Here is a 26,678-nt window from a genome sequence, read left to right as displayed (position 1 = left end):
TTAACCACTACACCAAACTGGCTCTCAGTGTGGTGTACTACAGTACCATTTTAAATAGTCATGCCTCCCCTCAAAGAATTCTGGGAACCGTGGTTTATGAAGGATGCTGAGAGAGTTGTTAGGAGGCCCTTCTCCCCCACCCCACCCCACTGTCGCCCTAGAGCCCCAGTTCTCTGTGGAGAGGGTAGACGTTTTTGAGAACTGTAACAAACCATAGCTCCCGTAATATGGCTGTAATGTAAATTATTGACCTGGTGATGTGTTATTTCTAGATGAAGACTGCATTCTGGAAATGGCTTTCCTTCTGGACAGTTCGGAGAGTGCAAAGAACTTCAATCACGAACAACAGAAGAAGTTTATCTTGGAGATAGTGGACAGGATGAAAGGGCTGCAGCTCAGCTCTGGACGTTCCCTCAGCTGGAGGACGGCCTTGCTGCAGTACAGCAGCACTGTCCTCATAGAGCAAACTTTCAGAGATTGGAAGGGCCCAGATGCCTTTAAATCCCGCATCGCCCCCATCACCTATATCGGCCACGGCACCTACACCACTTACGCCATCACCAACCTCACGCAGCTCTACATGACCGAAGGGACTCACGGTAGCGTGAAAGTAGCTGTGCTCTTGACGGACGGAGTGGACCACCCGAGAAACCCAGATATTTTCTCAGCCACTGCCGATGCTAAACACCAAGGCATCGTGTTCTTCACAGTGGGGATGACCAGAGTGGCCGAGGAGGTGGCCAATGCCGCCAAGCTTCGGCTCCTGGCCAGTGTCCCGGCATCCAGGTTTGTCTTCAATCTGCAAGAGAAAGGAGTTGTGGAGAGAATTCTCAAAGAAATGGTAGGGACAAAGATTTCAGTGGGGCCTATATAAAGCGTATATTATACTTAACAGAATATAAGTGTACTCTGCACTTCTAGTATTATAATAATGGTGTCGCCTCTATCCCTGCTCTTTGCCCCAGGAGTCCTTGTTCTCAAAGAGGCCCCTGGTGGGGAACGTACTCAAAGAGTTCTGTTACCCGCCTTTCATCACAGGACTCTGCTGTGTTTTGCTTTATATGCAGTGTTTTCTTGCCTGCCTTCCCTTACATAATTCTTCTCCTGACACCTCCTGTACAGTGTCCACTTCTGCCTGTTCTTCTTCCTCTATTCCCTCCTCATTGCCTTCACCGAGACAACATACATTTCTTTTGCAGTTCGTCTCTTTTCCTTCTACCTACTCGTAAATCTCTCTTCTGTGTTTCTCCTCTGTTTCTCCCATACCTCTTCCCCCTGCTGTGACCCCAAGATGCTGCCCTTTCATCTCTTGAAGGATGCCCACCACCACTTCCAGCTCCCACTCCTCAACTGTGTGTGTCGCCTCAACTGCAGCATTTCTCGAGCTCAAGCAGGGAGTGACAGCATCTGTCTCTGTCCTTTCACAAATGAGTTGTACCTAAAAACTGACATGAGCAGAAGGCCACACCCTTCACACAACATGGGTTTCCTCTCCCCTTCTTCCCATGTGGACGAGAATGACTGAAGAAGGCCATAGCTTCAACATTATCTCAGCTGTGGTAGTTTCTTAAACACACACACTACTAGATTTTTTGTTGTTGCTGCACAACTTGGTTTCACTTTTATTCACAAGGCCACATAATAAATTCTGAACTTTTAAGATTTGTCAATTCAGTATTAATGGGTCCTGACTAGGACTGGGCACAAGACATTTTGCTGCCTGAAGTAAGTGACAAGATGAAGTGTGTACCCCTTTGCATTTCATATGCGGAAGGTGACTGGATTGGACACTGACCATAAGAAAACATCCTTCTGAGGGCAGCAGGCTAGTTTAGGGGGTAGAAGCAGTATTTCTATCATGACATTCATTCATTTTATATATTTAACATCACTGCTTCTAAGTACAGTAAGCCCACAATGTACACAAGGGTAATGTTTCGAGGATCGTGCCTAAAGCCAATATTGTGTCTAGTCAAAACTCATTGGGTTCAATGGCGGGTGGGATTGCCAAAGCCATTTTCCCCAGATCTCTCTCCCCCCCCCCATCTATCTATCTATCTATCTATCTATCTATCTGCCACGCCTGTAAAACTCAATGCGCACAAGTTAACTGTGCATAAGTTACGGGCTTCCTGTAGTTTACAAAGTACAAAACCAGTTACTCAAACATTTACATGTAAACATTCATAATCAATATTCACAATAAAAGAATCCCTTCAAAATTCATTGGCTTGCAGCATAGGATTCTCCAATTTGGATTAAGCATCCTTCTCCCCAGTGCTTGAACTCTGGGGACACATTCCTTACATGATGATAGGCTTTTATACAGTGATATTTTACACTGCATTCCTAATTTGTGGGTTTTAACTGAATCTCTAGGGAGCACATATCTCTGCCTTGAACAACCAGAAATACCTAGTACTCTGCTTCTTCCTATGATTTGTTGTATTTGTGTACAAGAAATAGGCATATGCTGGCCCTATGTCAGCATATTCCCAGCCAGCAAAGTCTCTTTTTTCATTTTTCTCACAGTGTGCCTTGTTACTTATAAAATAATTAATTTTGCTTGCACTTATTTGTCTCCCCAGAAAGAACTGGCAGAAGAAGGGGTAAGTCTTAACTGTGAACTGGGGACGATGGATTACATCTACAACATTTTAAATTAAGAGTGGTGGTGAAACAACAAACTATCTTGCCAAAACTATGTTTATTACCATTTCAGTAAATTAAAACCAATAGAAAAAGAAGAATAAGTCTTGCTAAATGATGAGCACTAAAAAGTGACAAAAGAAAATGTAAATTTGTTTGGTCTTTGATGCATCTTGCAGTTTCTGGTTCCAGCAATAGTCTGAATATAACCATAATATATAAGTGAAAACACCTAATGCTAACTCCCAAGGGTATCACATAAGAAACTAAGAAGAGCCTTCCTCCATCATGCCAGAAGCCATTTTAGTTTTTTTAGTCCAGCATTGTCTTCTCGGGATGCGGTTGGCGCTGTGAGTTAAACCACAGAGATTAGGACTTGCCGATCAGAAGATTGGCATTACAAATCCCTGCAACGGAGTGAGCTCCCATTGCTCGGTCCCTGCTCCTGCCAACCTAGCAGTTCAAAAGCACGTCAAAGTGCAAGTAGATAAATAGGAACCGCTCTGGTGGGAAGGTAAACTGCGCTGCTCTGGTTCGCCAGAAGTGGCTTAGTCATGCTGGCAACATGACCCGGAAGCTGTACGCCAGCTCCCTCGGCTAATAAAGCGAGATGAGCGCTGCAACCCCAGAGTCAGCCACGAATGGACATAATGGTCAGGGGTCCCTTTACCTTTACCTTTATTGTCTTCTCACAGTGGATAACCAGATGCCTATGAAAAACACACAAGCTGGACACAATCACAATTATAATGTCCTGATTTTGGTGCCAAGAAATTGGCTTTCCAAACCAGGCTGCCTGTGATCCTGGACATAATACAGTCCTCATGACTAGTAGACATGGATAATCTTGAAAGAGGGGTTTCTCTCATTCCTTTTTTAAAAAGCCATCCAAGTTGGTGGCAGTCACAACATCTTGTGGTAGCAAAGACCAAAGTTTATCTCTGCTGTATATGAAAAAGAACTGAATCACAGTTGTTAGAGTACTTCTACACCTCACAGACATTTGAGATTCCGTCCAGCTATAGTTCACCCAGGACTACTAGAAAAATCTGAAATGGAGATATTTGTAAATTTATCACTTCAATAGGGAACACAAAATTCAGCACCAGCCAGAAAGCTGAAACATGAACAAGAAGTATGGGTTCAATAATGAAATGAGAAGTGTAAGTTTTGACTATGTTGTGGGGAAACTGTGAAAATATTGATTAGAAAACAGTACTGTAAAGCAATAGGATGCGGTTTCAAGATTAGATCTTTCCTACTTGTGGTTAAATAAATAAATTACAGTATAGGAAAATAAAAGAGCTGTAGAGCTTTCTTCCTAGGTGGGAAGTGATGATTAATTTGCATGGTTATTTCTTTTCAAAGTGTCCCCAGCCTCCTATATGTAACTGTGAAAAAGGTGAAAGGGGTCTTCCTGGCCCTGCTGTAAGTATCTCCCCCCCCCCCATTTACTTTCTTCTTATTTTATTTATTTTATTAAAAAATTATACACCACTTGATTGTAAACAATCCCAGAGTAGTTTACAAAAACCGCTTATTTTTTTATTGCAAAAATAAAAAGCAAATATTTTTGGTGGCATTCTTTTATTAATTACCAGTATTATCTAATTCATGAAATACATATTCAGAGACAACAGCTGAGTGATGCAGAGAGAATAAGATGTTCATACATAAATGATAGGATCCTTGATTGTGTGGAGAGCCTTCACATTCAGCTGTACAGATGAGGGCTACCTACTTTACAGCTATAATGTAATGCTAAGCCAAACCACGGTTTAGTGTGAATGTGAAAATGTAAGGGTTTTTCATGAAGAGATTGCAGCTGGAAAGGGAAAATCAGCATTATATGATGGGGGGGGGGGATATAAACTGGCATGTTGATGCCAATGATGTGTGAACGTTACTGAAACCCTGCGTGCGTGAGAATCACCAGACTCACAATAAACACCTGTCTTGAAGGGACTGCTTCATGGTCTGACAAAAGACAGAAGAACCACAGGAAAAATATAGCATGGCAATGATTGGATGATGGTGCCATGAAGATGCCCTACAAGAAGCAACTGAGCAAAGCATGGCAATTCCACACTAAATGCCAAGTGTGGAAGCACCCTTAGAATCAAATCATGGTGCCCCCCCTTAAAGAGTCTAAGAGCACTTCCAGCTCTTAGACTCTTTGGGATGGGGTTCAATCTCATGTTGTGTGGTTGTAAGTGGCTTGGGAGGTCTTGTGGAACGCCCTGTGGAACGCCCTCCCATCAGATGTCAAAGAGATAAACAACTACCTGACATTTAGAAGACATCTGAAGGCAGCCCTGTTCAGGGATGTTTTTAATGTGTGACATTTTAATGTATTTTTAATCTTCGTTGGAAGCTGCCCAGAGTGGCTGGGGAAACCCAGCCAGATGGGCGGGGTACAAATAATAAATTGTTGTTGTTGTTGTTGTTGTTGTTGTTGTTGTTATGCAACAAGCTTGCTTCCCCAAAAGATTGGATATATTTATTTATTCATTTGCAACAAGTAGTGGGAAAATGCACTGGAAACTGTAGGGTTTTGTCATGTATTTTTGTGCATAGCTGTCAATGTTTCCCTTTTTTAAAGGGAAATTCCCTTATTCCAAACAGGATTCCTTGCAAGAAAAGGGAAAAGTTGACAGCTATGATTTTTGTGCTTTTATACTGTAAACCACCCTGTGGTATATGAATGTAATTAACAACAACAAGAACACTTGCTTTAGCATTTTGTTGTTGTTTAGTCATTTAGTCGTGTCCGACTCTTCGTGACCCCATGGACCAGAGCACGCCAAGCACCCCTGTCTTCCACTGCCTCCCGCAGTTTGGTCAAACTCATGCTGGTAGCTTCGAGAACACTGTCCAACCATCTCGTCCTCTGTCGTCCCCTTCTCCTTGTGCCCTCCATCTTTTCCAACATCAGGGTCTTTTCCAGGAGTCTTCTCTTCTCATGAGGTGGCCAAAGTATTGGAGCCTCAGCTTCAGGATCTGTCCTTCCAGTGAGCACTCAGGGCTGATTTCCTTAAGAATGGGATAGGTTTGAACTTCTTGCAGTCCATGGGACTCTCAAGAGTCTCCTCCAGGACCATAATTCAGAAGCATCAATTCTTCGGCGATCAGCCTTCTTTATGGTCCAGATCTCACTTCCATACATCACTACTGGGATAACCATGGCTTTAACTATACGGACCTTTTTTGGCAAGGCGATGTCTCTGCTTTTTCAGATGCTGTCATCTAATTGCCCAGGGTGAATGCTTAATAAAAAAGGGCACCTGGAAACACCCTAATAGAAAACATATGTTCATGAAAACATTATTTTCTACCAATGAGCTGTTTGAAAGCTGAGAATGACCCGGGAAAATGCCTTCTGACCAATGTAGCTCTTGCACAGATTGGAGCATGACTTGCTTTTAAGCTTCAGGTGTGAGAGGGAAATCTTTAGAACTTTACTTATTTCCTGCAATCATAGAATCATTTTCTTAATAGTGAGAATATAAACCAAGAGGTCTCCCCCCTTTCTTTGCATGTTTAAACATGCAATTAACAGATGAAGTTTAAACCCAAGGCTTTCCATTTAACTTCCCTCTGTTGTTTTTCTGCTTCCAGGGTAAAAAGGGTCGTCCTGGCGATGATGGAGCCCCTGGTCCAAAGGGGGTGAAGGTAACATGACATTGGATTTAATTGAAATGCTCATTGATTAACATTAGTGATGGGAGCATGTTGAAATAAAAGCATGCTCAGTCACCACACGGCAGTTTACAACTGAGGGGGTATAAATCATTCTAAATCAGTGGTTCCCAACATTTTATTTTTGGGGGGCCATGCCCCACCTAAGCATCTCTAAAATCCTGATGCACCCCGCCCCCCGTGACATATAATTCTTATTATTCAAAAAGTGAGCTCCTATTCATGTGGAGGAAGCCTAAAAGGCCATTAACTGTTAATAACTCATTCTCGAATTGCCCCCCTTAAAAATCAAATTGCCCCACTGTGGGGGGGTGCCCCACGTTGGGAACCACAGTTCTAAAACATCCAGATTTCTGAATATGAATTATGTTTTGCATTGAAGATGGAGCTAGTTTGAACAGCAGGGTACATTTTTCCTATCTGTTTTCAGCAATATATAATGTAATCTTAACGTAAATGGTCAACATTTTCACTGACTACAGAATGTTAAGCAAAGTAATAACCCAACACCCTGATGCTTCTAGGGGGAGCCAGGCTTAAATGGAATTCCAGGAAGAGACGGAACAGAGGTAAAAAATTTTTGTGTGTGTATTCTATTATGTATTTATTTGCTTTGAGGGAAACTCCATTATTTAAAAACACACCTGCCCCATATATATCACTGCTCCTTTTTTATCTCATTTTTACTTTTTGGGTATGCCTTCTTAAAATGCAAGAGAATATAAAGAAGGGTGTGAAGAAAATAACTTGTAAGCAGCAATGTCAAAGGGCAATAAAATGCTAAAAAAGACTGCTCATTCTACTCATGGTTATGTAAGATCCACTTTGAACAATAACTTAGCGACATGTGAGCCATTGCTACTCTCAAGTCCTAAGGTCTCACATAAAACCTCTGTCATGTGATTCAGGTTGCCCGCGTGCTTCCAAATCATGTCAGCAATATTTCTGCCGTATTTCCAGGACTGGAATGACATGGGAAATGGCTGGCTTTTGGCACTCGCAATGGTACCCAATGGCATTTGCAGTACCAGCTTTATTACATATTTTCATATCTGAAGCATAAATCAAGATAATACTCTACACACAAGAGCTCATTGGTCTGCTTTTGGAGTGTTTTTCATCACACAGATCTAGTGATGGAAAGCAGCACCCATTCTGAAATTTGCAGAGCAACTTCTGAAACTTTTCTAGGGTTTGATTTCTCCTCCCCACCCCACCCCAAAGGCAAAGAGACCTTAATCCCCAAATGCAAGCAAAGCAGGCTGGATGAAGCCAGCCAATAAATTTGTCATTTCTGTTACCCATTCTAAAACTCTGGATTAATAAGTAAGATTTATTTTCCTAGTACTTGCCGTAAATTTTGCTGCTGCTGCTGCTGCTGATATATGTATATATACCCCGCCTTTTCCCTTGACAGGGATTCAACGCGGCTTACAGATAAAATAGGAGCAGCTAAAAACATAGCGGGGGGGGGGCAGGAACCAGAATTAGTGATTACTGTTTAGTGTCAGTAGCAATTTAATCAATATGCATTCTGCTCTTCTTCTTTTTCCCATCAGGGAAAGTCTGGATACAAAGGAGAAAAGGTACGGATTTTTCGCCTTCTTGAATCAACTAGGTGCTAAAGACCAATACAGCCATATTGATTTCCTGGATTTGAGGACAAAGAATTTAGCATCTGAAATAGAATGGGAATGGGTGGAGGATAAAGCACTGGCAAGAACATTACACATTTTACAAAGTAATGATTGATTGTGCTTTCCTCAATCTAAGGGTGAAAGAGGCGAATGTGGAACACCAGGAATAAAAGGCGACAGGGTAAGTAACTATCTGATGGCCAACTAAATCAGATTGCAATGTAAGGACTTGTATAATCAGAAACTGTGCCGCTCATAGAACTTCTAGGCCCAGTGCTGCAATAGTAGTGTGAGCAATGTGTAAAAATCACCATTATGATAATTATTATTAGGCCTTATACCTGTAGTCCACCTTTTCCTCCAAGGAACTTGAGGTAGCATACTTGGTTATCCCTCTCCTCATTTAATCTCCACAACAACCCTTTGAGGTAGGTTAAGCTGAGAGGCAGAGACTGGCCCAAGGTCACCCAATGAGCTTCATGTCTTAGCGGGGATTTGAACCCTGGTCTTCTAGGTCCATGTCTGACATTCTAACCACTATACCACACTGGGTGTCATGGGTAGGGGTGTGGAGAAAGAGAGACTTAAAGGTAAAGGTAAAGGGACTCCAGACCATTAGGTCCAGTCGTGGCCGACTCTGGGGTTGCGGCGCTCATCTCGCTTTATTGGCCAAGGGAGCTGGTCATGTGGCCAGCATGACTAAGCCGCTTCTGGCAAACCAGAGCAGCGCACGGAAACGCTGTTTACCTTCCCGCCAGAGCGGTACCTATTTATCTTCTTGCACTTTGATGTGCTTTTGAACTGCTAGGTGGGCAGGAGCAGGGACCGAGCAATGGGAGCGCACCCCGTTGCAGAAATTCGAACTGCCAACCTTCTGATTGGCAAGTCCTAGGCTCCGTGGTTTAACCCACAGCGCCACCCACGTCCCAAAAGAGAGACTGACTGGAGAGAAAATAGTCCTGAAATGCTAGGTACATATTTGCAGAGAGCATGATAATACAAACTGGATTTTTAAATATCTAGTTTGACGTTAGCCTTTCTGCCCACGTTTCAATTATCCTTCCCACATTTGAATCATTTTGTTTTTCCCTTGCTGGCGATTCACTGTATGATTTGTAATATTTTGCACTGTATATAGGCTCACACATAATTTCTCCTCTTATCACTCAGGGTCCAGAAGGCCCAGGTGGACCAAGAGGACTCCGAGGTCTTCAGGTAAATGAACAGAGAGTGGAAGTGCTTTGCTTCAAGACTGTGCTAGCTGCCATCTTTCTGAAGCTAAATTGTCCCTCCTGTGAATTATATGTTGGCTGTCAGTCACTGATGCCAACTCCCCATCCCATCACTCTTTGTGTCCCTGGAACTGTGGGCTATCTATATCCAACTGATCACTGCACTCTGCAGGTGAGGACTTCCTGTAGATACTTCTCATCAAGAAGTCTGTTCTGTACAGTGTAAGAATCAGACCTTTAGTGTGGCGGCACCTACCCTTTGAAATATCTCCTGTTACGTATTAGACCGGTACCATCTCTAGTATTATGTTTTTAAGGCGCCTATTGAAAACCTTCCTTTTCCAACAAGGCTTTTAAGTGGAGATTTTTCTGTCTCTTTGTATTGGACTCGAAATAATGTTTTAATTGTTGGTGTTCTCATAGTTAAATCACTTCAGGATGTTTTATGGGATTTATTTATGAATGAAATAAATCAGTAACCCATGGTTAACAAGCTGATGAATGACTGACCACCTTCTGTTTCTTCCTGTATTTAGAGAACTAGTCTCTGTAGTCCTCACGTACCTTTAACAAAGGGGGTGGGGAACACACATGGGAGGGTTGTGTTACAGAGAAGGGAAAGCCTTTTCACAGCCATTTTCTTTAACCATTAGCCTAATACGGTTAAGGTAGCAATACCCAAGTCAGGATTCTCCAGCAGGCTGAAAGACCTTTCTTGTGGGTTGCCAGTCTGCTAGTAATGGGTTTTATGAGCTAAAAGCACACCAGACAGAAAGAAACATACAGATCAGAGCTTCAAATGGAAAAAACAAATGCATATGATACAGGTTTTTGAAGGCCATGAAACTAAAGGCAGTGTAATCATTTCCAATGCAAAACGAACCAGGATAAACTGATGGTAAGTGAATGTAATAGGCAAATATCACAATTATTTGAACACTGAATAAACTGTTTTGTGTGGATTGAAGTAAAACAGTCATATTCCTATTTAACGATGCACTCATCCAAGGTCTTTTTTAAAAATAAATAAAAAATGCCTTCCTGTTTAACAGGGTTCCCAAGGACTGCCTGGAGACCAAGGACCTGAAGGAATGCAAGGATCAAAGGCAAGACTCTTACATTAATTTAATTCTAAACGCTGTGAGAGATTGCTGCTACGTTTGCTATTTTGGGGCCCACTTTTGCTTTCACTCACGTTGGCCCGGTTCATACGTCATATGAAACTGGAAAACCAAAAACTGTTAAAAAGAAACATGGTGCCCTGCAGATGTTGTTGGACTCCAAGTCCTGTCAGCCCCAGCCATCATGACAAATGGTATGGGATGATGGGAACCGTTGGCCAACAACCTATGGAGGTTTCCACACTGGCTGCCCCTGTAAACCATGGCTTGGAAACCCATTGCCTTCCAGGTGTGGTTGGACTCCCAGTTCCCATCAACCTCAGCCACCATGGCCAATGATCAAGGATGATGGGAATTGTAATCTGGTAACATCTGGAAAGGCCCACAGGCTCTTCATCCCTGAGGAAAATGTTGCTACTATTCAGATATTTCCTCTGCTATGAATTCTATCCATCTTAGATGTGCTGAAACTGACTTTTCCGGCCGTGTCTGCAAAACCACCAAATGGAACATCTAAGAAGCAAGAATCAACTCCGTTGTCATTCAACAGCGAGATGTCATATGACATTCCACATCACAAAAAAATCCCCTTCAAGGCACTTCAGCCCATTCAGAGCTTTGTGTGGCTTTAAGCCGCAGGGAACCATTAAAGTACAGCTCATAAATAACACCTTGTTGAGGCTTTTTATGACACTTGAATTTCTTCTCAAAAGCAAGAGAAAGCTATTTTTCCTCCAGGCTATCTCTCCAACAATGGGACAGTACACGAGTATTAATTAGTAAGAAAAAGATCCACACACAACTTCTTTCTTCCACTTTGAGATTATTTTTTGTTACCACGCTGTTCTGTATTCCGTGAGGAAAACAGTCTTCATAGCAATTCAGCTTGCGTTTGGCTTTGATGCTGGTTACTGTGCATGTAGCAACCCAGAAGGTCACATTAGACTCTTTCAAAAGTGCTTTTCTTGAGAATCTCATGGAGAGGGGGATTGATTGTAAAATCCACTTCAAGTTGGGCACGTGGTTGGGTCAGTTTCCATGTGGGCAATTTCCAGTTTTGCATCTATTACTTTCATCCCCAATTAAATTTTAGTGTCATATTCTGACGCGGCCAGGGTTGGCATGATGGGGGCATCAATCCCCTGCCCCTCAGCCGGGTCACCACAAGGGCCCAGATGTCCAGCCGCAACGCCTCCCACCGCGGAAGATGAGCAGTCCTACCCCAAAAAGCACTGCTGTGCATTGATGAAATAGCACACTAAACAAAATATTGGTGCAATCGTATGCTCAGTCACATCAAGACTGCTTTTCTTTTTCTTTTTCTGGCAGTGTATCAGTGGGGCCATGACATTGTTCAAGGGGCAAAAGATGCAAAGGAACTGAAAGCTGCAACATAGTGGGCACACTCTGGTTCCAGAATTGATTTTAGAAATTATCCTTGTTAAACTGGAATTCACAAGCAGGGCAAGACAGGGCGGCGCAAACCAATGTTCAATGCAGGAGCACAACAGGGAAAACTCACCCATCTTTTCTCCTTCTGCTAATTCCTTCTATGTTTGGATGTGTTTCCCAGTCTGGTTTCATTCATTCCCACTCCAAGCAATCTGCCAGTTTTATCATGGCAGAAGCATTATGATACATATTGCGAAAGCAATTCCCCCACAACTTACAAGCATTTAACTTGCGCACATTCAGCTTTACACGTGTGGCAAAAAATTAAAAGGGGGTTGAGGTTCCAGGGAAAATGGCTTTGGCAATCCCATTTAAGATTGAACCCCAATTGACCATACAGAATTTGGCTTTGGAACTTAACCCCAACATAAATTGTGGGCTTATTGTGACTTAGTTTAAGGGCGGGAGGGAGGGAGGGAGGGAGGGAAGAGCAGGTTTTCTTCTCTCTGAAACCCTATCAAAAAGTTGATTTCAGTTCTTTTGTTTTGCAATTTTCTAAAGGGTGAAAGAGGCCTGCCTGGCCCTGCTGGACTGACTGGAGAAACGGGAGTAGGGTTGCCTGGCCCCAAGGTAAAAATGCCAATCATATAGCCTACTGTGCAGAAGGACAGCTGCTGAAATAATATATGGCTGGATTAAAAAAACACACCAAAAACAACTTAAAACAAGGATAAATGATGTCTTTGTAATACCTGAAAGGTATTCTGGATGCAGTTCAAATACATTCATACCATTAAAGGGGGAGGGAGGGAACGCACAGAATGGTGTAACTCTTAGTAGTTTATTGGTAATAAAATTTGACATATATAGAGAGACAGAGGGGCAAATGAAGTTATTATTACAGGTATCAGATTTGTTTTACTTCCCTCTAGTCTTCTTAATATCACTGTATTAAATCAAAGAATGCTGCTTCATTTCAGTGTCCATGATTTTGTTCAAATCCAAACATAACCTATCTTTTTCTGAAGGGTGACATTGGTTTAACAGGAAGACCAGGCCCTGTTGGGCCACCTGGAGTTGGAGAACCAGGTTTACCGGTATGTACTGTGCGTGGGGAGATCACAGGGGGGAAATCCCTTAGTAACAAATAATTGCACCTTTATATGCAAAAATCAGTGCACATAAAAAGAAAGAGTGGCTCTGATCCACTCAAGGTTTGGTTCCTGGTTCTTTACTTTTTTCAGCCTTTCTTATTCAGCTTCTCTTACAAGTTCTTTTCAAAGTAGTTATCTCTTTAATGGGGATGATCTGCAACTTTGTGTTCCAGATCTTTCACCTCGTTCTCTTTCCGATTGCTTTCTTGTTTCTTCTGTGCTGTGTAATCTCACCCCATTTGTGTACAGTGGTGCCTCGCAATACAAAATTAATTCGTTCTGCGAGTTTTTTCGTCTTGTGAATTTTTCGTCTTGCGAAGCACGGTTTCCCATAGGAAATGCATTGACAGTTTCCCATAGGAATGCATTGACGGTTTTAAGAAAAAGGCACAAGACGTTTTCGTCTTGCGAAGCAAGCCCATAGGGAAATTCGTCTTGCGAAGCAACTCAAAAAACAAAAAACTCTTTCGTCTTGCGAGTTTTTCGTCTTGCAAGGCATTCGTCTTGCGAGGTACCACTGTATCTGGCTTGTGGACATCCTTCTATTATCCCTCCATGTCTTTCTTTGGCTCAGATGGAACTGGAGTGTGATTGTAGAAGAATAAGAGATACCTCTTGGTCTTTTCATTCTTTTATCTGAGCAACTGCCAACTCTTGTTCTCAATGTCTTTAAGCTGTGTTCTTTCCTTCCATTTTCCATTTGTGTTTTTGTCTTCCATCTATGGAAACTATGACCACTGTGTTAATTCTGTAATGTCTCTTGACTATGGTGATGCCCTCTGTTGTGGCTTCCTGTCTCCCACCTCCTTCTTCTGGACTTGTTTGTTCTCCTTTTCTATAGCATGTTCATTTTCAGCTCCCTTTTGGGGGGGGGGGTGTCTACAAATGTTTACACTCTACTCATCCAGTTTCAGGAGTAGCCAATATGTGGACCTCCAAATACTGCTGGTCTCCAAGGGCCATCACCCTTGATTATTGGCCACACTGACTGAGGCTGATGGGAGTTGGACTCCCAACAATATCCAGAGGTCACCACATTGGCAACCTCCAAATTTCTTGTTCATATTTATACATCCACTTACCTGCTTCATTCTGAGATAGTTTCTAACTTTTCGTAGTAAATACAAACATAACTTTAGAAGTGAGAATGAAACATACTAATTAGCAAAAGGATCCTGGTAGTTCTTCAGTTATACTGGCAGTGCCAGTCGCCCATTTTGTATACCACTTGTGGGGTGGGACGGGGGGGTTGTTGTTTACAATCAACACAGTATATACATTTTATGAAATAAATTTTAAACATTCATCTGCAGGGAAATACTGAGTTTGTTTTAGGAAGGGGGTTCGTCTCAACTTATGCAAAACTATAATATTTCCTACTAGATCTGGCCTGCACTCTGTGTGAGTTTCCAGCACCAGAGAACATGTGTATGTCATCAGCACCCTCTGCAATGCATCTAGAACAGGGTTTCCCAAACTTGGGTGTCCATCTGTTTTGAGGCTATAACTCCCATCATCCCTAGCTAGCAGGACCAGTGGTCAGGGATGATGGGAATTGTAATCCCAAGACAGCTGGAGACACAAGTTTGGGAAGCCCTGCTCTAGGGGTTCTGTCAAACACACACACAATATCCTCAGCAAACAAGACAATATGGAAATAATTCCCTAGAATGTGTGCAAACGACTGCATCTGTTTTAAAAGACTTGCTTAACTTTAAGCTTGAGTGAGCCCATAAAGAATCTATTATTAAAGTTGATCTTATACTTGACTGCATTTTCAGGCTTTTACAGGGTAAACCTTGCAGGCACTCATGTTTAAGCCTTTTCTTTAACGGTGCCGGGAGCGGGGGGACTCCTAGCATAATCCAGTATAACTTGTTATACCTGGAGTTCATAGCTGTCTGCTGTTTGATGTATCATGAAAAAAGCTACTTTTGCTTTTCATAAATATAGCATTACTTTAGCAATTTAAGGCAGGTTGAGACCAGGCTCCAAACCACAAAGATGTATGAAGATCCTGCTTTGATTGATTTGCTATTGATTTCCACAATTTTGCTTTCAAAAACATTTTTACAGGGGCCTCAGGGACCACAAGGTATTCAGGGAGAAAGGGGATCTCCGGGAGAGGGGCTTCCAGGACCAAAGGTACACAAGAGCTTTGCTTTAAAAATGCCATGGCATATAAATGACCTTTTAAAGTGTTTGTGCAAGCCCATTTCCAAACTTGGAATTATCAAAACATACATAGAAATGTGTTGCTTTTCATTGTCAGAATGAAAAGTCCTCAGAACCTGCACGCTGTAGCTGGAGACCTGTTCAGCATCAATAACAACTTTAGCACTTAGGCTGTGGACACACTCCCATTTATTCTGCATTCAGTGTTCTCCCACCACAGTTTTGGGAAACCGTGTGCTCACGACATTAGCCACAGTAAGAATCTAAGATTGTACGGTGACACAGGCCATAAAAGAGCTGTCTCACTCCGTTCAGTCAAGCTGCATCAGCTCTGGGCTTATATTTTTCTTTTCTTTTCTTTTCTCAACTGTTTTTATTTATTCTCATGGTACAGAAGATAAATTTTGAGAAAACAATTGTTACAACAATCTGGACTTATATTTCTTAACCAAGCGGTGGGAGGAAGCTGGATTAAAAGATAGAGACAAGCTCCCCAGAACGACCTGGGGCATGCTCCAAGAAGAGGGTAAGAGGTAAACAAAGCTGTTAAGCATTATGGCAAGGCTGGGCAGTCTTCAGACTTGAAGGATCTACTTTGTTTTTTACTACAACCTCAAGGTCCACCAATCAGACCTGGGTGCAAAGTAGTGGTTTGGAGTGGAGGCTTTGAGGACATAGAGTTAAGGAACAAGGTGCCTCGGAACACATGTTCAACCCAGGAATTTGTTTTCAGAGCTGAGTCTGGGCTCACACTCGTGCCCCACCTAAATCTAGTCCTGGTTTCCCCTTCAAGCTTTCTTCACCTCCACAGCCTAATTTAGACAGTGGGAAGAAGCTCCCCCCCCCCCCCCGTTGCTATTGTTCAGACCATAACTCCTATTGATTTGTCACCCTGAGATTCCCCAGTAGATTAGGATCTATCTACCTTTTGCCCTTTGGGGACACAGGTGGCGCTGTGGGTTAAACCACAGAACCTAGGACTTGCCGATCAGAAGGTCGGCAGTTCGAATCCCTGCGACGGGGTGAGCTCCCGTTGCTCGGTCCCAGCTCCTGCCAACCTAGCAGTTTGAAAGCATGTCAAAGTGCAAGTAGCAGGTACCGCTTCGGTGGGAAGGTAAACGGTGTTTCCGTGCGCTGCTCTGGTTCGCCAGAAGTGGCTTAGTCATGCTGGCCACATGACCCGGAAGCTGTCTGAGGGCAAACGCCGGCTCCCTCGGCCAATAAAGTGAGATGAGCACCGCAACCCCATAGTCGGTCACGACTGGACCTAATGGTCAGGGGTCCCTTTACCTTTACCTTTACCTTTTGCCCACCTGTGGGAAGCTTCCTTTGCATGAGTGCTGTGGTTCCACAGGAATGCTCACATCCCTAATGGTTTTACAGTGGTACCTCGGGTTACAGACGCTTCAGGTTACAGAGTCCACTAACCCAGAAATAGTACCTCGGGTTAAGAACTTTGCTTCAGGATGAGAACAGAAATCGCATGACTACGGCGCGGCGGCAGTGGGAGGCTCCATTAGCTAAAGTGGTACCTCAGGTTAAGAACAGTTTCAGGTTAAGAATGGACCTCCGGAACGAATTAAGTACTTAACCCAAGGTACCACTGTATTATCGTATCTTATAGCATCTTTGGTATGTTTTTATTTTTGTCAACTATTTATGACCCATCCTTCACCCCTAAGTCACCAGACAGGGTACACTTGCACATTAAAACCACAAGTAAAGCATATAAAGCCAGAACCAACAATTACTATTTCAAATCAATATGATTAGGAATGCAGGCAGTAGCAGGAAAAAAGAAAAATTCAGCTCATCTCTCTTTTTATATATAAAGCTGAACACTCCTGTAGAAATCAAACCATTCCTGGGATGACATGAAGCAATTGCTTCCATTGAACACACAGCAACACTTCACAACAGCTTAGTGAAGTAAAGAATGCATTAACAAACTGAAACTACAAAGGAGATTTAAACAGGCAGAACAAATGTAATTAACCAATCTGGCATTTAGCCAGAACTCCACTGTTAATAGAGCTTAGTTCTTCAGAAAAGCAAGGATGAAATGTCAACAGATATATGTAAGGCTTTTCATACATCATTGTACATTCAAGTGTTTTCTTATCTAGGCAAATTATAATGTTACATTTCCCTTTTTTAAACAAAATCAAACCTGTCAAAAGGAAGAACCAAACATTTGGCCTGTTTTCAAGATCGACGGGTACTATTTTAAAACAAATAGTTTAAAACAAGAAGTTTCAAAATATATAAAATAAATATTAGAAGCAAAAGATTGTTCCTTGTTGATACGAATCAATAGCCTGATCCGGCTGAGGTAATGTGGTTGAGAAAAAAGAGGGTTTCTCCACCCACATCTCTGGCTACATCAAGATCACAATGTGCAAAGGAATAGGAAGATGGACTCCCCTGCGGTGGATCTCTGTATCCAGTGGCTTGTGTGGTAGATAAGGCATTGGGTTGAATCCTTAGTCTGTTTCCAGCGGTGGGGTGAGTTGGTGCATCACCCCTATCCTTGATCAGGTGCAAAATCTCAGGGTACCTTGGTAAATGGATCTGAGTGGAAGTTTATGTCCTGAAGCCACATGGAGAGTGGACGGGCCTTAGAACTTCCAATGACGGCCTGGGGGTGGGGCAGCTTAGTTGACCTGCATCTCGAAGTGGCACTACCCTGTTCAAAACTCCAGTCATCTGCTAGGAGGCTGATACAGAATACATGCCCAGCACCTTAAGCCAAAGCCTATCTACATTTGTAATCTATAAAGTTGTGGCTAATTCTCAGCTCCAAGATGTTGTTGTCCCAATTTGTTCCACCTGTTCACCGCCTCAGCCTTCCGTCCCCAGGAGCACATTGCACATGGGTCTGCAACACACAATGCTTAACAGAGAGTTGGTACTTTCAGTTTTAGCAGCACTAATCACCTGTCTGAGACCTTTTAACTCTTCTCCCTTATGGAGGGTGTCGAAGCAGGAGAAAATTCAGGCTCCTCCCCTCCCTAGGCAGGTGCTAGGGCTGTTGGCCATCTGCAGTTTTAAATAACTGGAAACCACCCTGGTTTCCACACAAAAATGGTGAGTCTAAGCACCTTAAATAAATAACAATATTTTCCACTATAAGAGAGCATAACATTGCCAAAAAGTGTGCAATAGGTGAATCTTCCCATCAATATGGAGAATTCAGGACCGGAACATAAACATTTGAAATGGAAAGAAGATAAATCATTTTATTCATCTCTTTGTAATGACTTTCAAATTCAACAGTGATCTCATCAGGTGGGCGGGGAACTCTCTTTGATGCACAAGAGAAAATCAACTTCAAGCACTGCCTTTTGCATTCTCAGTATTTTTGAATTATATCCTTACGTTGCTAGCAATCAGTCCATTTGTACTAAACAGAACTTTAAGGATAAAGCACTAACCTCTATGCAATTTTGTCTTTCTATACAGGGAGATCGTGGCTTTGATGGCCCAAAGGGACCCCGAGGCCAACCAGGCATTGGCATAAAGGGTGAAAAGGTGAGCAGTAAATATGCCAGGGGATTTGCAAAGTCTAAATGACCTGTGACTGATACTAGTCACAAAGAGTGTAATGAAGCAAAATAAAGAATTTGCTTTTTCAATGGCGATTGAACAATACTGTAGTTTCTCAGATAGATTTATGCCCAATAAACTACCCAAAGCCCATTTTAACATCTCTTCATAGAAAAGTGTGAGATGAAATAAGAAGGGTTTCATTCTGTGGGAAAGTTAAGTTCTGGGGTACAAAAAGAAAAGAAGACTGTACACGTTCCTTACTGTGCCGGAGACAGCATCTATAAAAGGCTGCCATTCAATGCGTCCTAAGAAAATATAGCATACATTTGTCAACGTCTCTGTACTGAGAGTATGCCAATGGCTTCGAAGGAGCTGGTCCAGATTGTACCCAGTGAATATTTACAGCACAATCCTATATGTCTCTATTATAACTAAGTTTCAATTAGTTCAGTGGGCTTGCTCCTGGGTATTGGATTGCAGCCTAAGTAACTTGCATTTATATTTTGTATTAAGTAACAATGCTTTGTTTATAAGGGTGAAATTGGCCCGCCTGGTTTGCCTGGGCCTATTGGATTACCTGGTGTTGGACTTCAAGGAGAGAAGGTGAGTTTGGGTGCTTGCAGGTATTTAAAAATTGCTTAAGCCTTGCTTAGAAACTCTTTCTCCAGGATTTATTTTCTGACATCTTCTCTAGGGAGTAGAAGGCCCCAAAGGACCACCAGGGTCAAGAGGGCCACCTGGACAGGGATTGCCCGGACCAAAGGTGAGCCAAGTCAGTGTTGGGTTTAATTCTGTGATTGGTCTGCATGACAGCAGACTCTGATTGGCTGGAGACTCTAGTCAGCTGTGATGAGCAAGATAGTTGAAATTTGACAATTGGAGAAGTTGAAGGAAAAAGTAGCTCTGAAGGAGTCTCCCCCTGTGTTTTATTTCTCCTTCTAACATGTATTATTGAGTGTTACCAGTTTCTTTTCGCACCAGGTTCCATATGCTTTATTTCAGTCACTCTGCTGACAACCAGAACTGCAACTGCTTGATTTTTAAATAACTATGTGGGATTTTGGCAGAAATCCCCAACAAGCAAACTTCTCGCATGTGGGCAGTGTAATCAACAACAAATGTGGTTGGGAGTGGAGTTTGGGCATAACAAGAAGCCACAGTAACTTGAAAACTGAAGTGAAAGCCTCTGATTTCCCCTCTTCTTAGCCATGCTGGGCTCATGCACATAAAACTAAACCATAGCTTAGTGTGATATGGAAGCCCTGCCAAGGTGTTCAGGATTTTATTTTTATCATTTCAATTTTGCCAAGTATATAGTGGTTGAAATGGTGCTGCTCTCTATTGATGTACTCCCATCGTTTCTCTCTGAAGACGGAATAAGCCGAGCAGATGTTCTTTATGTTGCTCAAGCAATTCGAATCATTTTGTTTCGTTTAAGGGTGATCAAGGTTTACCAGGAGAAACTGGAGCTCCGGGAGATAGAGGTCTTGGAGAACCTGGAGCAAAGGTAAAGTAGCATTCTAAAAGCTGTATATTAAAACTGTATAAAGCTGCATTATAATAAGGCATTTAAGTATTTTTGCATTGCATAAGTAGCCCTGTGTATTTAAAGTTCAAGGACTTAATTCTATTGTATATTTAGGAGAACTGAGTACAGTGGTGCCTCGCAAGACGAAATTAATTCGTTCTGTGAGTTTTTTCGTAGAGCGAGTTTTTTCGTCTTGTGAAGCACCACGGTGGGGAGGGGTGGGGAGAAGCAGGGCAGCTGCCGCAGCCGGTCCTTAGACTCACCCGCGCCTTGTGGACACTGCGCAACGCGGCTGCTGGAGGGCGGCGGGGCTCAGGAGCGCGACTCCGGCTGCAGCGCTGGCGGCAACGGCTCCCGAGGGGAGCGCGCGAGGGCGGTGGGCAGCGGCGCGAGGCAGCCAGAAGGTCGGAAGGTCGGCCGGAAGGTGGGAGGGAGCCGGAGGAGCCGTCAGCAGGAAGGTGGGAGGGAGCCGGAGGAGCGGGGAAGTGAGCGTGCATGCATGCAGTGACCGTCGCCATGACAGGAGAGGCAGGGCTGTTTCGTCTAGCGAAGCAAGCCCTTAGAAAAATCCGTCTTGCAAAGCACCTCAGAAAATGAAAAACCCTTTCGTCTAGAGGGTTTTTCGTCTTCCGAGGCATTTGTCTTGCGGGGTACCACTGTACCAGGGAGAACAGAAACAGGAGAGAGAGGGAAAGGCTTTCAACAGCTGCTGGTCACGATGGCTATATATTGCCTCAAATATCAGAGGCAACGTAGATCATTTGCTGGGAACCGCAAGTGAGGAGAATGCTGCTGTGCTTGTGTCTTACTTGTGAGCTTCCAAGAGGCATCTGGTTGGCCACTGAGAAAGGAAAATGCTGGACCAGATGGGCCTTTGGTCTGATCCAGCTGGGCTCTATTTGTGATCTTAACTTTCCATTTCTCGCTGACATTAGGGGGAACCAGGTTCTTCGGGACTAGCAGGTCTACCTGGCCTGCCAGGAGAAGATGGCGCACCAGGCCAAAAGGTTTGCTTATTTTATTTGAGCATGTCTGTTTCTAAAATTAAAAGAATTACTGTAAATGCCATTTGGCAAATCTAGGCTGGTTTCATCTATAGCCAAGGGATTAGTTCTGTGTGGTGTGATGCGTTGCACACACTCGCATGATAACACCTAGAGAAAGGGATGGAAGGATCTGCCAATTTCAGTTCTCTCGGTTCCTCATTTTTCCCCAATTTTAAATTCCCTTGTCCAGATTCCTGCAGCAATTTGAAATTATTATTTTCAAAAATCCTCAGCATTTAATATGAATTTCTCCTAACAGACACATTTTTATGCAGTTTTGCAAAACTCTCAAATTTTTGCAAGCAATTTTCTTCATATAAATAATTTTGGTATGCTACTTTCACTAACATATACATTTTCCTAATAATATGCAGAGTTGCTGTTGTTGTCCTGCTTTTGTTGTGCTGTGGTGCAAAAGTGCCCCACCTGACAGCAAAAATGCAGTAACACTGGGGAAGCATCAAAGAACAACAGAGAAAATGGAATGATATGTGAATGGCCCAGTATAAATTCACTGCTAATTCTCTATTATTGCATGAATGGCACATTGCAGAATACCCCTGCAAAAACACACACACAAAAACCCACCAGTCTGGAGGGGCCTTTAATGAGTCCTTGGTGAAGGGGAGAATTCCAAACAGGGACTTCTTGATTCACAGAGCAATATTTTAGCCACTGAATTGCACCAATATATACAACGATATGCTACCACATTATCGTTTTTTCTTTTGCAGGGAGAACCAGGATTGCCTGGTCCCCGTGGTCCAGAAGGTGCTCCTGGAATTGGAATACAGGGTGAAAAGGCAAGAATTTATTTATAATTGGTCATGGAATGATGTGTGCTTTTTATTATCTTCTCTGAGAAAGTTAAAGTAGCTTTTGTATAAAGCAGCTTTTTCAACTTTTTCCTAGGGTGATCAAGGTCAAAGAGGTATACGTGGATTATCAGGACCAACTGGAGTGCCAGGACCTGCAGGGGCTAAAGTATTATTATTATTATTATTATTATTATTATTATTATTATTATATTTTATTACCACGTCTGGTGTCAGAGGTTGGTGTGGTGGAGCAGTTGCCAAGGGAGGAAAGGCAACAGCCCCTCCAGAAGTCCTTTTTATTATGCATTTGTGATTATTTGTGCTCATGAAATTACCCTTATGGCAATACACGATGCCACTTTCAGTACTGTTTGCTACTGCAAATGTTTTGTGGTGCTTCCTTTTTTATCAGTACTTGTCCCATAGTTTTCTTTTTTAAAAAAAGAATAAAAATACTTTTTATTGGGGTTTTGTGTTACAAAGCAAACAGGTAAACAGGGAATGGTACATCTCTTGTCTCCACTTTCAATTCATGGTCTTTCTCACAGTTCATTTACGTTTGGTGAGAGACATTTTTTTCATAGACATCTTGCAGTTAAGGGAGGGGGAGAAAGATGGGGGTATTGGTCTTTCGCTCTTTTGCCTGTTGTTAGTGTAGAGGGGGGTGTCGGCATCACATGGGTAGGTTCTTTGTTTATGTATTTATTTATTTTTATTGAGATTGTGAGAGTTTAGGGGGTCCCAAGCTTGGTTGATTCTGTTTAGTTGATTGCGGTGTGGCTGATTTGTGTGAAGGAGGCAGGCTAGGTTGTTGGCTCAGGTGAGCCATATTGATTTTTATGCTGTTGGAGGGGATGGGTCATTGTTCTGTTGCGCTGTGTATGTAATAAAGGTGAACCACACTGGGGTGAAGGCAAAATTTGCAACTTTTCATACTACAGTGGTATCTTGGGTTACATATGCTTCAGGTTACATATGCTTCAGGTTACAGACTTCGCTAACCCAGAAATAGTACCTCGGGTTAAGAACTTTGCTTCAGGATGAGAACAGAAATCGTGCTCTGGCAGCGCGGCGGCAGCAGGAGGCCCCATTAGCTATAGTGGTGCTTCAGGTTAAGAATAGTTTCAGGTTAAGAACAGACCTCCGGAACGAATTAAGTAAGTAACCAGAGGTACCACTGTAATACAAAAATGCCCCACAAGAGAGCAACAGTAGTGTGACTTGGGGGAGCGTTGCTGAACAGCGGATTAAGTGGATGTGTGGTGTGTGGATGGCTCAGTATAAATCCGCCATTAATGCAGGATTATTGTGCCAATAAGAGAAGTTTCAGAATAGACTCACAAAAATAACCCACCTATCTAGAAAGGCCCACAGTGAAAACACAGCCATCACTAAACCAAGGGCTCATCCTGAATTCATTTTATGTGGCATTTCAAGGCATAGGTCTGCTCTTTAAAGCTCTGTGCTTGACTGATTCCCGCCCCCCTCCCCCCACCCTGGCGCTTCTCCTGGGAAAACTTGCTCTTTACTGCTGAATTGAACTAATGGCAATCTGCAGAAAACCTGATTTGTTGTTTGTTCTGATTGGCATTAAAGAGTGGGTTTTCCGGGGAAAGTAACAGGAGGGAGGTGAGAGGTCTTGGATACAGAGCTTTAAAGCTCAGACCTGCATCAAGAACGTGCAGGGCAAAACAAGTAAGGGTGGATGAGCCCTTAGGAGTGAGGCTTTGAAAAAAGCTTCACATCTCAATGATCTTTTATTAATTTTGTTTTGTTCCTTTACAAAGTCATTGTTGTTGTTTTATAATGGTAGGGTGAACCCGGTACACCTGGGCGTCTTGGAATGCCAGGTCTCCCTGGACGAGCCATTATGGGACCAAAGGTAACGTCCTCATTTCTGTTGCTTCATAATGTTCAGTCTGGACATAGTAATAAGCCTAGTGACGGCTGCAATTACAACGGTCCTTGAATCCGAGATATTACTGAGCGCCAAGTATGACAAGATTTCTACCTGAAAAGCACTGTCAGGTCAAAACCATGGCAAAATCTGAATGTGGATCATCATGCGTCAACATGCACGTGTCTGTGTACGCACTGAAAAAAAGCCAATCAGAGCTGGCTAAAAGAAAGACCATCTCCGCATCATAGAATTAATGTGTGTTCATGAGCATCACCTGTGCATGAGTTGTCATCTATTCAGTGGCGTAGCGTGGGGGGTGCAGGGGGGGCCGGCTGCACCGGGCGCAACATCTGGGGGGGGCACTCGCAGCTCTCTGCCCCTACCTGGCTCACTCACTCTCTCTCACTGCAGTGCTGGCTGTGCGAATCCGATCCAAGCCGCCGGGTCGCCTCCCACTGTGGAGGGGAGGGTGCCAGGCGTGCGGTGCGGTGCGGAGAGAGAGCGAGGGACTATCTGGGGGAGGGACAGTGCAGCGGGGGGGGGGCGCAAATTACTTGCCTTGCCCCGGGTTAGGGGGCGCAAATTACTTGCCTTGCCCCGGGTGCTGACAACCCACGCTACGCCACTGCATCTATTTCATATGGGAATTTTGTGGCATTTGTAGCAGCCCTTAAATAAAGGCCGATTCGTTTTTTAAAAGGATAGTACATAATGTTCAAAATTCACTTCTCTAGTTGCATATGTATATTTTTGGTTATATATATTTGTGGGTTTTTTTAATTGAAGGGTGATCTTGGATTACCAGGACCTCCTGGCCCAGTTGGAGAACAGGGAATAGGGATTCCAGGGGCTAAGGTAATAACCAAATTGGTATACTCATTTAAATTTAAAAAAACAAATTAAAAAATAGAAAATAAACATCTAGCAACTAATAACTGTTGAAAAATGTGAACATGTTCTTCTTTTTTTGCAAATAGGGTGATCGTGGACATCCAGGACCACCAGGACCATTTGGACCAAAGGGAGATGGGTACCCTGGCCCACCTGTAAGCAAATGCAATTTTGACAAACTACTTGTGGACATTTTCCAATAATGTGTGCCGCCTTATTGGGGAATATGGGACTTTGTCATTGCAAAGCAGTTAATAGTTAACCAATTTACTTTCTGATTTCAGGGTCTTCCGGGTCTTCCAGGAGCTCCAGGAGATCAAGGCCCTGAAGGGATTGGGTTACCTGGACCAAAGGTAAAATCTGTTAATTTAAAATATAAAATTATTGTTTCCCGATTAAGCTGTAAGGCTTCTTTATCAGGAGTTTCGTGTATTCTATTAAAAATGATTGTAGTGTTTTTATCTAATACTGTTGGAAAATGTATATTACAGTTCTTAGCTAAATATTACTGCCCTGATATATAAACTTCACATTTCTGTAGATCTCTATCTCTATCTATCATCTATCTATCTATCCATCTATCTATCATCTATCTATCTACCTTTCCCTCTGTGGTGCCTCTTAAACCTTGAATTTTTTATTCTGCTTAATTTGTTCTCCTTAATAATTCCTTCCCACGTTGATTGCTTAGCATGATAGAAGTAATAATAAGGATGAAAAAGTAAAACTGGACATTGGGAAAATTCATAAAAAAAATATTTTTTTAGGGTGATCCCGGAATCAGAGGACCAGCTGGTCTCCCAGGCCCAGCAGGAGAAGGCCTACCAGGGCCTAAAGTAAGTTATAATTTCTTCTCAAATTGAAACATATCTTTTCAGGAATAATTATTACTGTCTTCTTTCCCTATCTTTCTGCAGCTGTGATAATCTTTGCAATAATTTAGGAATAAATAATAATAAATAACAGGCATTGACAGAGACAAAAAGTTAATCCAAAGTCCTAATTTAATTAATTTGCTGATTTAAATCATCATCACAGGTCAAAGTCAATAGTTCACAAACCACATCATCCATTGACCATTTAGAGGAACTTGGGATATGTGATGTATGGTTTGTTGTTTAAGACAACGATAAAACATATTTATTTGGAAGGAAGTACCATTAAAACCAAGTGATGCTTCTTAGCAGAAATATGGTTAGGATTGAGCTGTAACATACATTGGCTGCCAGCCATGGACTCTCAAGAACCCACTTGTATCTCATAAACATTTTAAGTAGAAGTGGTGTGAAATGTGGCAATGATTATCACATTTTGTAGGCATATAAGGATGCTATGCTGTTTCTCTATTCAGGGCAATGTTGGGCGACAAGGACCACCTGGAGCTTTGGGACCTCCAGGTGAAGGTCTCCAAGGACCAAAGGTATTAACATTTCTTGCATTCAGTTTGACATGCAATTTGGGTTGGGCTCAGTTTTTGGCAATTTAGAGATGTTAAAAACTTCGTTATGGGTTGATATAGATTGGAAAGACAAACCAGACCGAAAGCATTTGCCAAGAAGGTTGTCATTAATCAAGTCTAAAAATCAGAGGTTTGAAGACAATCAGATACCATCATACTGTAGTTCCAACCACAAATGATGGTGGCATCATTCCCATGACCCACTGGGCAGCCTTTGGGTTTCAGGGGGAGTATGATTGCAAAGCTGAAACTAAAAGGAATTTATGGAAGGGGACCACCAGGAGTGGAGCTTGTGGCTTAATCTGACCCAGTTTGACGCAGCCCAGATATGGAAAAGGTTTGACAGATTGATATCTCTTTCTCTGTTCTGTGGGACTGGGGTGCATGGTGGTGGAGCGATTTGTCCGGTTAATTCTGATAATGAATGT

The 26,678-nt window shown here is 42.7% G+C and overlaps 1 protein-coding gene across 3 annotated transcripts in view; it reads left to right on the top strand.

The window, feature by feature from the left end:
* LOC310660869 (uncharacterized protein) overlaps window positions 1-26,678 on the top strand; it is a 42,373-nt gene that overhangs the window by 3,212 nt on the left and 12,483 nt on the right. For all 3 annotated transcript variants that reach the window (XM_083406309.1, XM_083406308.1, XM_083406307.1), the window contains exons 3-27: window positions 273-841; window positions 2,589-2,609; window positions 4,018-4,077; window positions 6,268-6,321; window positions 6,873-6,917; window positions 7,908-7,934; window positions 8,122-8,166; window positions 9,156-9,200; window positions 10,270-10,323; window positions 12,292-12,360; window positions 12,759-12,827; window positions 14,961-15,029; window positions 18,522-18,590; window positions 19,143-19,211; window positions 19,303-19,371; window positions 20,047-20,115; window positions 21,072-21,143; window positions 21,917-21,985; window positions 22,095-22,166; window positions 23,814-23,882; window positions 24,687-24,755; window positions 24,878-24,946; window positions 25,076-25,144; window positions 25,559-25,627; window positions 26,143-26,211. In XM_083406309.1, the coding sequence (XP_083262435.1) occupies window positions 273-841; window positions 2,589-2,609; window positions 4,018-4,077; window positions 6,268-6,321; window positions 6,873-6,917; window positions 7,908-7,934; window positions 8,122-8,166; window positions 9,156-9,200; window positions 10,270-10,323; window positions 12,292-12,360; window positions 12,759-12,827; window positions 14,961-15,029; window positions 18,522-18,590; window positions 19,143-19,211; window positions 19,303-19,371; window positions 20,047-20,115; window positions 21,072-21,143; window positions 21,917-21,985; window positions 22,095-22,166; window positions 23,814-23,882; window positions 24,687-24,755; window positions 24,878-24,946; window positions 25,076-25,144; window positions 25,559-25,627; window positions 26,143-26,211 (2,030 nt within the window). The remainder of the gene's footprint in view (window positions 1-272; window positions 842-2,588; window positions 2,610-4,017; window positions 4,078-6,267; window positions 6,322-6,872; window positions 6,918-7,907; window positions 7,935-8,121; window positions 8,167-9,155; window positions 9,201-10,269; window positions 10,324-12,291; window positions 12,361-12,758; window positions 12,828-14,960; window positions 15,030-18,521; window positions 18,591-19,142; window positions 19,212-19,302; window positions 19,372-20,046; window positions 20,116-21,071; window positions 21,144-21,916; window positions 21,986-22,094; window positions 22,167-23,813; window positions 23,883-24,686; window positions 24,756-24,877; window positions 24,947-25,075; window positions 25,145-25,558; window positions 25,628-26,142; window positions 26,212-26,678) is intronic.

This window comes from Podarcis tiliguerta (assembly GCF_965153285.1).
Source record: "Podarcis tiliguerta genome assembly, chromosome: 1".
Taxonomy (NCBI): Eukaryota; Metazoa; Chordata; class Lepidosauria; order Squamata; family Lacertidae; genus Podarcis; species Podarcis tiliguerta.
Note: the sequence above shows the minus strand (reverse complement) of the source record. Positions and strands in the feature narration are given on the sequence as shown.